The sequence below is a fragment of the Merops nubicus genome, unplaced genomic scaffold (assembly GCF_000691845.1).
Source record: "Merops nubicus isolate BGI_N331 unplaced genomic scaffold, ASM69184v1 scaffold22075, whole genome shotgun sequence".
In the NCBI taxonomy this organism is placed as follows: domain Eukaryota; kingdom Metazoa; phylum Chordata; class Aves; order Coraciiformes; family Meropidae; genus Merops; species Merops nubicus.
This window is the reverse complement of record NW_008609301.1, coordinates 17,106-31,789: the sequence shown is the minus strand read 5'-3', so window position 1 is coordinate 31,789 and position 14,684 is coordinate 17,106. Positions and strand designations below refer to the sequence as shown.

Below are 14,684 nucleotides of genomic sequence, written 5' to 3'. Positions count from 1 at the left end.
TTATTTCCAAATTACAAGACCTGACATAAAGCTAAATTCTACTTTGGATTAGGAATGCTGTGTGTACTTCTATCATCAGGGAATTCAACTCCCAGAATCAAAGTAGCATTTCCCATGGGACAAGTACCTTATATTGAAAATAATACCTAACTAAACAAAATCTATTTTTTTTTTAGGTATCTTCAAAAAAAAAAAAAAAATACACACCACAATAAAAACCCTACAAACACAACCAACCACACACAAAAAAGTGTTTCATGCAGGTCTAAATTCCTTAGGACAACCCAACAAAAGATGCCTCAAATCTGCCCGAGCAAAATATTCTGCCAAACTCCACATTTCTATCTCTGCTTTTTATAACACAACATGGACTGCAATCACAATCTTGTTTCAAAGCTAAGACAATTATAGTATCCAGATACAAGCATGACTTGTTCTATAAGACGATATAAAAATACCTTCTCTTCATCCTTCCCTGAAAATTATAACCAGAAAGGAATTTTTCTAAAGATTTTACTCTTTTTTTCCATTACTCTCATTGCATATTAACATTCTCTCTCATTTCCTATGTCCTCTGCTCCTTCTCTTTTCCAGAAGGAAACCAAATCTCCAAGTCACTGTCCCACGGAGCAATTACCATCCCTTATAACCCATTCCTGTCAACTGCTTACTTGTGTTGTCAGCACAGCACTTCAACCACCAGGACACCACTGGCAGATACTGAGGGAGAAGCAGGGAACTGCTGACATTTTCAACACAGAGTTTAGTAGCAGATAACTGCCAAATGCTGGCCCACCATTCCTTCTTCAAAAGTTCCCTCTTCCCTGGCTGGGCAAAGGCTATAGGAAGGCTTTACACTCAAGTCATGTTGGCAGCACTTTCCTTTTCACCTTACTTTGGTTTTATCCCTGTAAAGCTTTGCATTAATTATCATTAATGGGCCCACCTAACTAAGAAGGTCCAGGTTCATATCTCATTCCTGCAGCAAGAGAGATCAGTGGCACTCAAGAGATGCACCCTTTGGTCCAGCTTCATCCAGTGCAGCTGGGTTCATGTACTGTAAGACTGCTTCACAAAGGCAGCCAAAACACAGCAAGTGGGGATGAACAAGAGACTCCCTACAAAGCTCACTCCTGAGACAAGCTAACACACTTAACACTGTCACTGACAGTACAACCTGTCTGATCAAAGAACTACATTTTTTGCTTCCCTATCCAGCTACCTTCCTATGGGTTAAATGAATTGAATCCATCTACCCAGAAGCCAGATGAAGCCACTGCAAGAGAAGCAGCACGAACACATGCAGTAAGTTGGGAAAGGAGTTGAAAGAGGAGAGAAAGTGGCCTTTGCATTTTTGGCAGCAGCAAGCTGCAGTCTCAGTGCAATCCACTCTTGAATTTTACCAGTAGGACACTGCACAGAGTATTAACTGCTGTTGAAAAAAAAAAAAGTCCAAGCTAGATCTTCACAAATGGACAGCAAATCCTGGAGAGGATGTGGAAGGGCAAATATCTGAAACTGGCATTCTACAGAATCAATATTTTGATAGACTTAATAACATTTTAAAAATCAAATTACCTTAGAATTCTTTAAATATGAAAAAGAGCTGTTCCTTCTACATTAGCTTAAACTTGTTTTACATCAGTTTTTCTAATGAATATGAATTACAGTCTCAAATGCAGAATCAAACTGAGTTTGCATAATAATAAAACTATAATGCTATAGCTTTCCTCAGATAAAGTGCTATTATTTCACCAAAGTGTCATGCATATTTGTTAAGGAGTAACAAAAATGTGTTGTATACTGCACTAAAACATTATGAACAACGACTTCACATATACATACAAGACACCACTTTAAACCAGGCCTTCCACATTCTGAAGACCTATCAAGTTGCTTTTTTTCACTGGGAAAAAGGAGTGTAAAGAAATTCTCTGTGTACCAATACTTGATTTGCTCTAGGTTTGGTGATATCTAAAGCTAATGAAAAGATGCTCAAATAATTTCTAATAATATAGCTAGGGAATGAAGCCATGGGGAAAAAAAAAAATTAAGAGATCAGGACAATGCCTTAGAAAGAAAGGAGAATACAATGAGGCAAAACTGTTCATTTATCTTCCTCATTTTCGACCCCAAGGAGGAAGACATAGAATAAAAGGATAAAAGACAGGAAAAATAAAGCATGCACAAAGAAACCTATATAACAAAACAAAAGCTTTAATAGCTTGTATTATACAGAATACACCGTGTTTTAGAAAGAAAGAGGAAAAACATGATGTACATGCCATACTGATTATCTTGCTCAAAAGCACTGAAAGATGCTCAAGGGATGATAACAACATAACTATTTATAGTGAAAAGAACATTTGGGACAGAAAATGACATAAAGGAGAGAGAACTGAACAAGAGGCACACAGAAGAAAAGACAGTGAAGCACTGGAACAGACAACAACAGCACGAAGTAAAAAACACAGTGTGAGGGAAATAGTGTCAGTTTTTTGCTTCATTTTACAGAAGTGTCAACATGAAAATATTGCAATAAAATAATGCTATAGTACATGTAAAGCATGCTGCAGACATCATTACTAGAAAAACTAGTGTTTAGACTTTGAGAGAAATGAGAAAGTGGTATTTTGACACATCTATTTCTCACTCAAAGTAATAAACTCTGGGATATTTGCCAAGCTGTAGATAGGATAGTATCATGAACATCTGACAATGTCTGTGTACTTTAGAGGATTTCACTTCAAACCTTTGGTTATCACTGTTACCACCTACAGGTCATAATGCTGATTCCACTTTGGATCAAGTGTATTCTTCACAGTATCTGTAGAATGGCATTGGCCAGATCCGTCCACCACAACCTTAGCAAAGGGATCAGGAAGTCCTAAGAGGAGGAAAAGAAAAAAAACTAGCAAATGGATCATGATGCTCTAAAGTCCCATATCATTGCATTTATTCTCAATACACAAAGAATTTAGCAAAAGGCAGAGAAAACAGATTGACATCCTCCCTGTTTTTAAGATTAGTTATAATCATGGTTTTGTTTGTTATTGGTATTACAGGAAGCCACCTATAGCAGATTACTCTCACTTTTGAGCTCCACTTTGTTTTCTGCTGACTTTTTACCTCGAAAACACTCAACACAGGCTGAGCTGATCAACAAAATCAAAAGACGGTGCCAGGCCATACAGTGGAGGACAGAAAGGAAACAGGACCAGAGCACCCCACAATTAGCTCTACTACAACAGAAGGGATGGTCCCACCACTAATGCCCCTAAGTCATATGGTCCTATCCTTTTTTCCCCTCCCTTAATAATCCCTTATCCAGGTGGCCAGTGAGTCAGCTGAAGGAACTAAGGTGGTGGCACATCATTCACGTGTTCTGTAGCGCACGCTGTGCGGCGGTTCCGCTTCCTCAGGTGACTCATGATGGAGCCAGGCAAGCAGCAGAGTGGCTCATGACAAGTGTCAGGCAAAGCACGTGGGGAAGGGGAGGAACAGGACCTTGTAAGATGTGTGCTTCACCACAGAACTGCATCACAAACTTCAAATCATGACAGGTTTTTTAAGGCGTTATTAAACTGCTAAACACCTGAAGACTTGCAACCAATACAAAACCCAGATACAAAGCAAGTTTTAGAAATGTCACAAAGAACATAACTCTGCATCATCTCTTCAAGTCTTTTTTTTCCAAAGTTCAGGTCTGATCTTTCAAATGGCTCCTACATCCATCTGGGAGGCAGCAGGCAGGTGACCTGTGTGCGACCTGTTATTGACCTACACAGGCAGTAACATTCCTTTCTGCCTCCTTCATCCACCTCTTAGCACTGCCTGCCAAACAGTACTAAAATTAATTCAAATATAATTTCACAGTAAGTAATATGACATGATTATTAATAATTAAGATGTACATCTGTTCACTGGACAAACAGTTCCTATGTGAAAAACATTTAAATAAATATGTTTCACTAAATGAAAAACACATAATTTGCCTGCAAGAGTCAATTTGGCTCCCACTCCCATCAAAACCAGAAAGTGTCAGTGTTTATCTGTGACAAATGTCCCCTAAGAAAACATTAGAAGCTGTGACATAAACCAGTGTGAAAATGTCAAAGCCCCCAGCCCCCTTAATGCAAGTATCTTAATACAATGATTATGTACAGACATAGATGTACAGAACCTGCATAATATTTACCCCATCTGTAAGTGTATAAAACTGTAATAGCTACTTACGGAAAAAATCCTTTTTCACCAAGTTTTTTGCACACAGTACTGTAAGAAAAACAGAAATACAAAATTAAGTTACTGATTCCCAACTTTTAAAAAAAAGTAACTTTACCTGTCCAGCATTCCAGAAAATCCCACTCAAAATTAAATGAATGAACATAAATTAATCCTGCTACTACATCATTTATATTGTCATGTAAAGTAATTCCTGAAAGCTGAGCCAGAAGTGTCATCTTTTGGCAGTTTACCTTTAGGTAGATTACAGTGGAAGTGATATGGCAGTGGTTTCCTCAGGCAATAGTTTCATATGTAATTATTTCTTTTCCTCAATGGTTTTGCCAGCTCTGTGTTTACCTAGTGATGGAACTGGACCATTTCTGTCTAGCTCGCCATAGGGTGGCACAAACAACTGTACCAGTAAAATTAGTGGTGTTGGTCAAGCAGGGTCTTATGTTCAGTTCCACAGAGCAGCAAAAGTTTCCTTGACTATAAAAATAATAGTGTATTAGGCAGCCTAGACTCTTCTGTTATCCTTTTTAACTAAACAAAAGTTTTCACCTGAAAAATGTTTGGGTGGAGTAGACTAACTTCTAATGTCAGAGTTTTGACCACTTCAAAGATATGTTTTATTTGTAGAAGCTGATAATTGTTAAAAGGGGAGGAACATTTGCATTTGTCAACTAAAAATACCAAGGGGAAAAAACAATCTCATATGAGAACTGAGTAAATAAAATTATAAATAAATAAATAAACAAATAAAAGGTCAAAAGGGACAACTTTCTTATAAAGATGCCAAGGTACACACAGAAGACTTCTCACAAAACGTACCACTGTTCAACAGCATACGCTTATCTATTATCACAGGTTTGGTAAGCAGGAAATATTAGATTCCCCTGTGAAACACTGAAATATTTACTGATAACTGATAACACAAAAGGATTCTTGGGTATTGAGTGAAAGCATGAGTTCCCACAGCTAGAATTAAAAAAAAAAAAAAAGGGGTAATGGGAAGAGGTATTTATTTGGAACCAGTGCTGCAGAAGATCCTCAGTACATGATTCCCTTGGATAATTTTTTCTATGAGATCGACAGTATTTATTACTAAAAGGAAACACAAAGGCAGAAAAGTGCATCCAATAATCACATCCCACAGACGTCACCAAAAACCAGACAAAATGGGTCATGTTTTCCCTCATCCTGCAGGTCCATTGATTCCTCAGGTCCGTTTATAGTATCTGCCCAAATAAAAGTAAGTGGAGGTGGTCCATGAGCACTCTCATGGAGATTTCCAGTTCCACATCATTCTAAACCAATGGAATTAATATTTCCCCATTTTTATATTCACAAAATCGTTGATTTTAGTGAAACTGCTTCCCACAGGGTTTCAGCACTGTAAAAATCTAACTACAGCTCCACTTAGGTCACTGTCCGCTCTATAAAACAAAAATAAAATCCTTAGGTTGGTATAATAAAAATCCACAGTTACTAAAGACTTCTATGTGCCCAGCAATTTAAAGTCTACAATTGACAATAACTGACAAGGCATTTAAGGAAACAAGACAAACTTAGAGAAAGGCTTCTGCAGTTCCTTATGATTTTATTACATCAAGAATATCCTGAGCCTGTGAACAGACAGGTATCAACAGGACCCACAAACTGAAACAGGTTACTGCTGACCAGCCACCTTCCATCTAGTGGTAAAAAACTTCAAGTGAAAGATGTTTATATAGATAGCCACTTTTTTAAATATCTCAAAAAGATGTAATTATTTGTACAATTTCACCCATTACAAGCAACAGGAAGTGTCAAGTGAAGCTGAAGTCTTTAAATCCAATACTTAAGTCAAAAATCATCTGCAGCACAATGAGTCACACAGTATGTTCCTCAAATTGCATAATGTCCAAAGTAAAGGATGCTTGACTAGTCTTCTGAGAGAAAAACTGCAAGGTTAACTAATTATAAACACTTTTCAAAATATTAAGCAAGCCTGCCAGTGCCATTTAACCAAAGTCTCATTTTTATAATATTGGGCACACGCACAACATACAGACTAATAACCACTTCCCCAACAATCAGCCACAAATGAACAAACTAATATTTTTGGCTCAAGATTTCCCCATCTAGTAACAACATTCAAGGAAAGTCAGATGTCAACCCACTCTGGCTTTGTCATGTTAACGACACAGGAAAGATGCTGAGAAATCTTAAATTAACAACACCCTGTCTGCCAGGTATTTCTAGGTGAAAAAACCCATGTCCCAGGAGCATCAGCTCCATTCGAACTGAAACAATTTTCCACACACAGAGCTCGAATCTCTCAGGACTTTTTTTTTTTGGACAAAACTTTTCCCCACTGGTGGGAAAAGTACCAGAGTTTATGCTTCACTTTTCTAACAGTTTCAACACTGTATTAAAACCTATTCTGAATATTCTGATAACCAACTGATTAATAGTTCCTTGAGAATAAAGACTAAGGAAGTTTAGTTTCCTATGGATTTATATTTTATGGTTGACTGAAAGCTATGGCTGAGGCTTTTCCCACCAGTTGGGCTTTTAGACAGACACTCTCCCACGCAGACTCTCCAGCGGTCTCACAACATGGGATCTCTCACTGCAGCTTTTTCCTCTCATTTCAGGTCACCTTTAGGGTCTCCTTTTTATCCACACAACAATTCTCATAAAACTCATGGGACTTAATTATCTTTTAGACCTCTACCCTATGCAAAATTTAAGCTAAAGATTCAAAAACCATAAAGAACCATAGAAGATTTATTTTCCTTGATAAAGCCAAGTGAAAATGCTGATGGTTCTAGACCCAAACCCACAACATTATCAGATCTATGCAGCTGCACCATAAATAGATCCTCCAGAGGCACAAGGGCACTGAAGGTTGTTATTTGTACGTGCTTCTTTTAAAACATTTTTTAATTAAAATTATCCTTAAACAAAAGTTAAGCTATTTAAACTTGCACTGAAGGTTTACAGGAACTAGAATAAAACCCAATGCCTGTATATATTGACGTTGGTTTGGGAAAAAAAAAAATGAGGGGAGCATTGTACCATAAGTGCATCATCAAAAGACATTAATGGATCCTTGTTCACATAAGTAGATAAAGTATTTATTACAAAGCATCAATGAGTCAGTGGATAGCTATGTTTTGTATTTATTATAGACTTCCTGGGTAGTCTACACAAAGGAGAACATTAATATTCCAATATGAAGGAACAACACTTGAGTGCCAAGACAAACACGCACATCAGTTTTACATACTATGCATTCACCAAATCTTTTTATCTCGCCTTATGATCTCATTCTAACATATGCTGCCCAGGTCAGCTCACAGAATCATGAAAAGACCATTAATACTACAAGCTACCAAGTCTCCTTCCATGACTGCCTTTGCTACACGCACTTCTCACCTCACTCAAAAATAGTAATTAAGCCCATCACATTTGCCAGTTTCCTTTTTCTATTTATTACTCCAGTGGCTGACAAAGTATGGTTTACTGAAAAACAATTTCAATATTGTAAGCAAATACAAAATTTGCTTACAATAATAATCCCAAATCCCTGTAATTAATCTAATTTATGCACTATCAAAATTTATATGCAGTTTTAGAGGGGGTGAAGCAATTGGTTGGATCCAAAAAAAACCTGGAACTATGATTATTGAAAATGTGAATTTTATAGAAAGATAAATATATCTCACATTTCCTGAACTTTCCTGCTCTTTTTGCTAGCTGAAGAATTCTTGTTACAACTGCTTTTTCTTTGGAATAACTTCTACGGAAAAATCAAACTTTTGATGACGTCAAGCTGTTGTTATGGAAGGTATCTTATGTTAAACATTACCAATATTTTGTATATAAGTATTCAAAAGTATGTTTATTTCAGAATAGTAAGTATATCTATAACAGAAGATTTCCATAGTTAAAGAAAAGAAAATGAAGTGGAGAGTGCCATTGTGGGAATGTTGCAATGGAAACAAGTACAAAGTGATAAAGTCCTATGAGATTTCACAGCATCACCACATCTTAAGATATGATCCAAGAGTTTTCAATTATTCTATTCACCCTCAATAGCTGGAAAATAGACTAGGACGAGTGTTGAGGAAGACAACATTAAGAAACAAAATGTTATCTGAATTTAAGGAACTTGGACATTTAAGGGTAGTGGTCTTGTATTCAACCCTCACGAGTATTTCCAACCTAAATCAAACTGATTAGCCAATATATATCAAACTTTATAGCAAATTTATTCACCACATTCCTTCATACCTGCAAAACAGAAATAATACTACTATACCTCACAGATACATTTTAGTGCTACAGTACCTGTATGTTTCATACTCCCATCTATATGTTGTAACGTCTCTATGACAAATTACAAGGTTTAAATGTGTTTGTACTCAGCAACATGAGGTATGAGTACCTCAGGACTACAGTAGTAGATGATCACAATAGAAATATGTTCAGTTTAAAATATCTAAATTAAAAATAATACTGTTTAAGCTATCTTTCTAAGTAAGCAATTAAATGTGTATATTGGAGAGCTATCAAAATGCTATCAGTGAAAGACAGGGGAAGACAGGTAAGAATATAAAAAGTAATCACAAATGTCCATGGAAGCAAGCACATCAGCTGAAGGAGCAGAAGGAAACATAATCAACACATTTAAAACTCAGTAGGTGACTTTGTAAGAAGACACCCCCCATCTCATGTCAGACATCTGTAAGCAACCAATGCTGTGTCAACAGACAGCACTGAGTCTATACGGGGAAGAGGACTAGGTCCAAAGCTAAGGCTGTGTTTACCAATTTTCTGGCTTTTCACGTGTCATCACCACAGAAAAAAAGTAGTTCAGCCTTCTGAATCCAACCAACAGTTTTAACATTATAATTCCTGTTGGTATTTCTTTTCTTTCCCCAAGGGTTTTTCTCCCAGAAGAAGTGCTTGCTCCAGAACATATGTAACACGTGGGATAGCCAAGAGAAGGACAGGCTGCCTATCAACTTTTACCACAATAGCTCATTTTGAAGACAAGCCTTTCTTCCCCCTACAGAAACACCATCTTTTAATGAAAGCCATTAGCATTGCTTTTTGTGATCAGATCCCAGTTGTTTGCATGTAATACGCAGTGCAACACAATCACTAAAATAAGTCCCAGCTGTAGAAACACAATGCTATGCTGTTGCTAATGTGTGTTGTACTGATAATGAATGGTCGTCTATGCTTTAATCTGAATAAAGCTCCCAACTGCTCTGCCTCTCCTTGCCAAAAATTCCCCTTCCTCCTCCAGACTGTGGTTGCATTCCAATTACACTGCTGATTGGAATGAGCCTGCTTGGGGGAGGGAGAGGGAGGGAGACAAATGAAGGCGCACACACGCCCCTCCTCGCCTTCGGATGGCGGCCCCTGGGACCAGAAATTGTTTGGGGTGTTTGAAGCCAGGGCTGGCACGATGAGCGGTGCTCCACGTTGTATAAAACTCTTCATAAATTCACTTCTTTCAGAAAAACGACAGGCAAACAGCACACCATGCACAGGTTCCAGGAGGACAGCTCAGTACTTTAAACATTTCTAACAAATTCCTACTGTTTTCTTCCATTGTTGGCACGCTACCGAGAAACTTACATTTTTTCTGCTTGCATTCCCTCCTTGGACCTGCCTGAATTCCCACATGGGAAGATATAAAACAGGAGGTCTTCAACTACTCATGAAACAAAGAGCTGTAAATAACGTCATACAGATTTGCAAATACCGCTATTGCGGTAATAAATTTATCAATTAAGGTTTTGAAATAAAATTGTTTATCCCAACTGCTCACATTAAATTTTATTTTACAATTAATCTGAGTTTTGTGAGGTTTTTTTGTTCAGGGTTTGGAGTCTTTTAAGCTTTCTTTCCCTTTCAATTTTCATTTCCTTTGAAAGGTGACTTTTCTGCAGATGAAAAAGTGACAACACAATCATAAACTAAGAATTCATTTTCAGTTAACCAAGTTCATGCATTTTAGGATACCGCAATTGATTATTGTCAAGACAGGACACAAAGATAGGTAAACCTAAAAAAATACATTCTACAGGTGCACAGGGTAAAGAAGGTACTGAAACATGAAATAATCCAGCAGCTGACCATTATTCTAACCATGATCACTGATCAACAGGAGCTGGAAGGTTTCATATTGCACCTAACAATAAAAAGGGCTGCAGCTGTTCCTCTCTCAAATCAGGTCTAGCAATCATATGGACGCAAGGTAGATCAGGAGGCTGAACTGGCTTAACAGAAAATTAACCTTCTGGGGAGGTGGATTAGCTTGCCATTGGCTCCAAGAGCTGTGCTGGCTTACCCTGCAGTCATGCCATCTTGCCATTGGCTCCAAGAGCTGTGCTGGCTTACCCTGCAGTCATGCCATCCGCGGCTCTAACGCGCAGGAAGCGGCAGAAGCACATGGCTGCAAAGGAGGGAGGATTAGCCAGACCACCTCTCAACCCAAAGCCAGTTTTTCAGCTCTGAAACTAAAATACAGCACCAAATATTTTCATTTTAATGCAAACTGCTAGTTTTTGCTCCTGTCTCTGTTCTGCAGTTGTAGACATTTATTTAGAAAGCAGATTTGCCATCAGGATACCAAGACAAGAGCCTAACACCCTTCAGATCTTCAAAAACACAATCTTAACCTTAAACATTTGGATGGAGTCTCATTTATTAATTTTCCAAAGCACACTCAGAAGCACAAAATCAAAACACTAGGGGGAAAAAAAAAAAACAAACACCCAACAATCAACAAATTTTTTTCTTGCAAGTATGCACACAAATGCTTCCAGGCTGCTTTATTTTACTTATTGACAAGCTGCTCTTCTCAAGTCTCTCAAGCTTGGAATAACCTAATGAGCTCTAAACTTGGGTTTGTACAAATGATGTACAGAGAAGCTGGCATGCCCTTCTTTAAAAGGTTCAACGATTTTCCACAATACTTTATCCAAAATTCAGTGCTGCTAAAATTGAATCTCCAAACACCATCCTCTAAAGACGTCAGTGAGCTGAAAGGGTCACTAGACACTCCAGTGCCTCTTCTTTTTCTGGGCCCAGCACAGAGGCAGCACACCCTGAGGTGAAGGTGCCATATGACAGGCACAGGGAAGCCCAGTTCACCCAAGGACGCCGAACAAACTGATGCTGATTTCAGACATACTTTGCTGGATTAGATTAAATGCAAACACCCTCCACCAGCCCTGAGATCCACAGCTTTGCAGCAGGAAAGCACAGTTTGAGCACTGCCTTCTGGGGCAGCCAGGTAAACCTCAAGCCACCATCACTACCTGCTTCACTTGGATGTCTTTTTCTGATGTGAATTAGGAAATAGGAGAGACAGTTCCTTCTGCCCCCAGAGCTATGGGAGCCAGGACAATTTGGAAGGGATGGTAACTTCTTCCACAGGCACAGCTACCTGCCCATACTCTTGCCACAGACTCTTGAAGTCCATACTAATAGGAAACCAATTTCCAATTCTCTTTCACAATGATAAACCTGTTTTAAATCTGATGCAAATTTAGAATCACATACCAATCCTAGCTGTCTTACTAGGAATATCCATTAGAACGATTCAGAAGTAATAATGAATTTTTAAAGGTGCTATTAAATGCTAACCTGTCAGCTTGGAAGAAAAAAATATTCAGCATGAGTTCTAAGTCCCATATAAAAGCATCATTGCTAGGCTGATATCCAAACACAAGGTGGACAGCTTTAAATTTAATTCTTTTAAAATATGTATTATGATAACCTTAGTACTAAAAAAGCACTTTTAACAATTATTTCCTTTAATAATTGTTAAAATTCTAAATTGTCCCATAAACACATTTCTACAAGTTCAACTTCAACACAAGCCAGATGCTAAATCCTTAATATACTGCATGTAAAATGAAACCCATTTCAAAGGATCACATGCACCTGCTTATATGCATGGTCAGTTAGAAATCTGTGTCTCAACAAAGCAGAATTATTCCTCTGGGACCAAACAAAACCACAATAACCTGCATTCAAACACCGCAACATGGATTACCCAGAAGTAAAAAATGTCTTTATAATGCAATATACTTTAAATCACTGCAAAATATGCCAGAAACTAGCATAGCTCTTTCCAACAAATTTGCTGTATTAAATTCTCCTTATAAGAGTAGGTTGTGCTTCAACTGGATTTAGGATTCTAGACCCATATTACTTGTGTGTTATATAACTCATGGAGATTAAAAAACAAAGTTAAAACATCACACATTTCTCATGGAAGAAAAATTAATAAAGATGCATTGCATTACTGAATATAAACAGTTAAGCCAATAAATCATTCATCTCATGCAATAATGAAATTCTGGGACAGAGTCTTCAAGGCTCTTTTAAATTCCCTGTAAGGGGAGGACGACAAGAGCGACTCAAGTCTCCAGCAGCCTGTGCTGGGGCTGTCTGAATGACTGCTGGATATGGCCAGATGGAGCCTGCCTAGATTTGCCGTGTTTAGACTCCTGTTTTAACATCATGATGTCTACTTCACAGTATTGTTTTACTGTAAACAAAAGGCTTCCCTTTCCACTTCTCCTCCCTTATTCCACTGCAAGCCAAACGTAAAAGAAAACACAAAGCCCACTACACCATTGAATTCTTCCTTCCAGCGACTAATGCATTCACATTTCCTAGCTGCATTCAGTGACGGCCTTACTGCCACACACGTCACCAGCTCTATTCATCTGTCCCCTTTATTTGACACGCCTGTCAAGAGGTAAAGGAAAGAAATTATGCTGCCACTTGGGCAATGAAGGTAGCAACCCTCCACGAGCATTTCAAATCCTACCACGAAGTTTTACAAGTCTCTTTTACGGAGATTTGTGTTTGAAGCAGCGTAATTGAATATGCAGATACAAAACCTTAAGTTGTTTTTGTGTTGCCTTTTTTTAGCTGTATACTAAATATGCAAATTAAGTGGGAATGATACAGCAATAAACCATCCCTGTCAGGGCTTCAGTCACAGCCTTAAACAGTGCAAAAAAAAAAAAAAAGAATTAACACATGGGAAAGTAAGAACACAAAGGCTATTGCGAATATTTGCATTTCCTGGTTTGGTGTGGATGGAGCCTCTCAGACCAGCCAGGATGTTTCTAATGCATAACTTTCATACACTAGGAATTCCACTCCACTTCTCCACCCTACTCCAAAATGGCCTAATCCTCCCATCTCATCAACTTTTCAACATCCAAAAAACCGCTATTGTACCATGAGGTCATCAGAATACACCACTTACAAAGATTGAAAACTATGCTGGTCAGCTGGGGCAAAGGGAGAGGAAACAACATAGCTTTAAATTAACAGCTATTAGAATATTCAAAACAAAAGTCAGCGGTCAAAGATCAATTTTCAGAACAATTTTGAAGTTACCTGTTCTGTTTCTCACATTCGTATTAAGCAAAAAATTGTATTCCAGTAAACAGAATCAGGGTGGGAAACAGGTCCATTAAGGATAAAAATGAACCCATCAGCTTTGCCGTTACATTTGCTGAATGATTCTCCCAAATTTTTTTAATTGTTCTATATTCCTGCAGTATTAAAAACATTCTTTCCATTAAAAATCCCTTTTAATCTAAAGTAACATTACCAAGATTAATCTCAAACCTGCAGAGATGGTTATTATCTGCAAGTGCGAGTGAAGTAAACTCTATTTTGAGTATTAACTCAATTATCCTAGAAATACAGAAATAAAATAGTACTTAAGGCGTCAGGCAAAGAGGATACTCTTTTCTCAAATTCTTAAGAATCACAGCACTAAAATCTTATCTCAATCCATAACGACTTGTTTGGAATCCTAGCATCTAGTTTTTAATGAAGACACTGTTCAGACAGAAGTGATTACTGCAGAATCATCAACTTGTAAAATACTTTGAGCACAGGATTCTTTTTGTGAGAATAGGTAAATAAAAAAGGTAACATGGTAATCTACCCACATGCTTCTCAGTTTGTTTTGCTAGGAAGAAACAAGGGGAGAAGGAAAAATTAACAGGAGAAACAAACTATAGCTCTGTTTGGTGTATTCCCTGTACCTCTGAAAATGAGCTGGGGGGAAAAAAACAGACTAACAAGAAGCAAAGGCCTCAGAATTGTTTCACTGTACTAGAGCTCTCCACTCTGAATGATCTATAGTAGAGGCAACAACAGAAGAAATCAACGATCTAATTACCGACCAGACAAAAATGCCCTGCATTTTAAAAAGGGCTTCAGACAAGAGGCACCTGCCCCCCAGGCAGGCTGCTGGCTGTCCGGAGGTGCAGATCCCAGCAGCACTGCGGCCTGGGACTGCAGCCGGGACACAGGCACACACTCCACCGCCACAGGAAGCCTCACAAGTCTGTCTCCACTACAGACAGGATCCCAGGGGAACACTGCTACTGCTCCAGCTTTTCTGGGAAGGG

The 14,684-nt window shown here is 38.2% G+C and overlaps 1 protein-coding gene across 1 annotated transcript in view; it reads right to left on the bottom strand.

Annotated features, from left to right (window-relative positions):
- Positions 1-9,415, bottom strand: part of SMURF2 (SMAD specific E3 ubiquitin protein ligase 2) — a 38,753-nt gene extending 29,338 nt beyond the window's left edge. Inside the window, exons 1-3 of the mRNA XM_008940561.1 lie at positions 9,250-9,415; positions 4,237-4,275; positions 2,779-2,887 (exon numbers count right to left, since the gene is read on the bottom strand). Of these exons, the coding sequence (XP_008938809.1) occupies positions 2,779-2,887; positions 4,237-4,275; positions 9,250-9,262 (161 nt within the window). The 5' untranslated portion in view covers positions 9,263-9,415. The remainder of the gene's footprint in view (positions 1-2,778; positions 2,888-4,236; positions 4,276-9,249) is intronic.
- Positions 9,416-14,684: the final 5,269 nt, after the last annotated feature.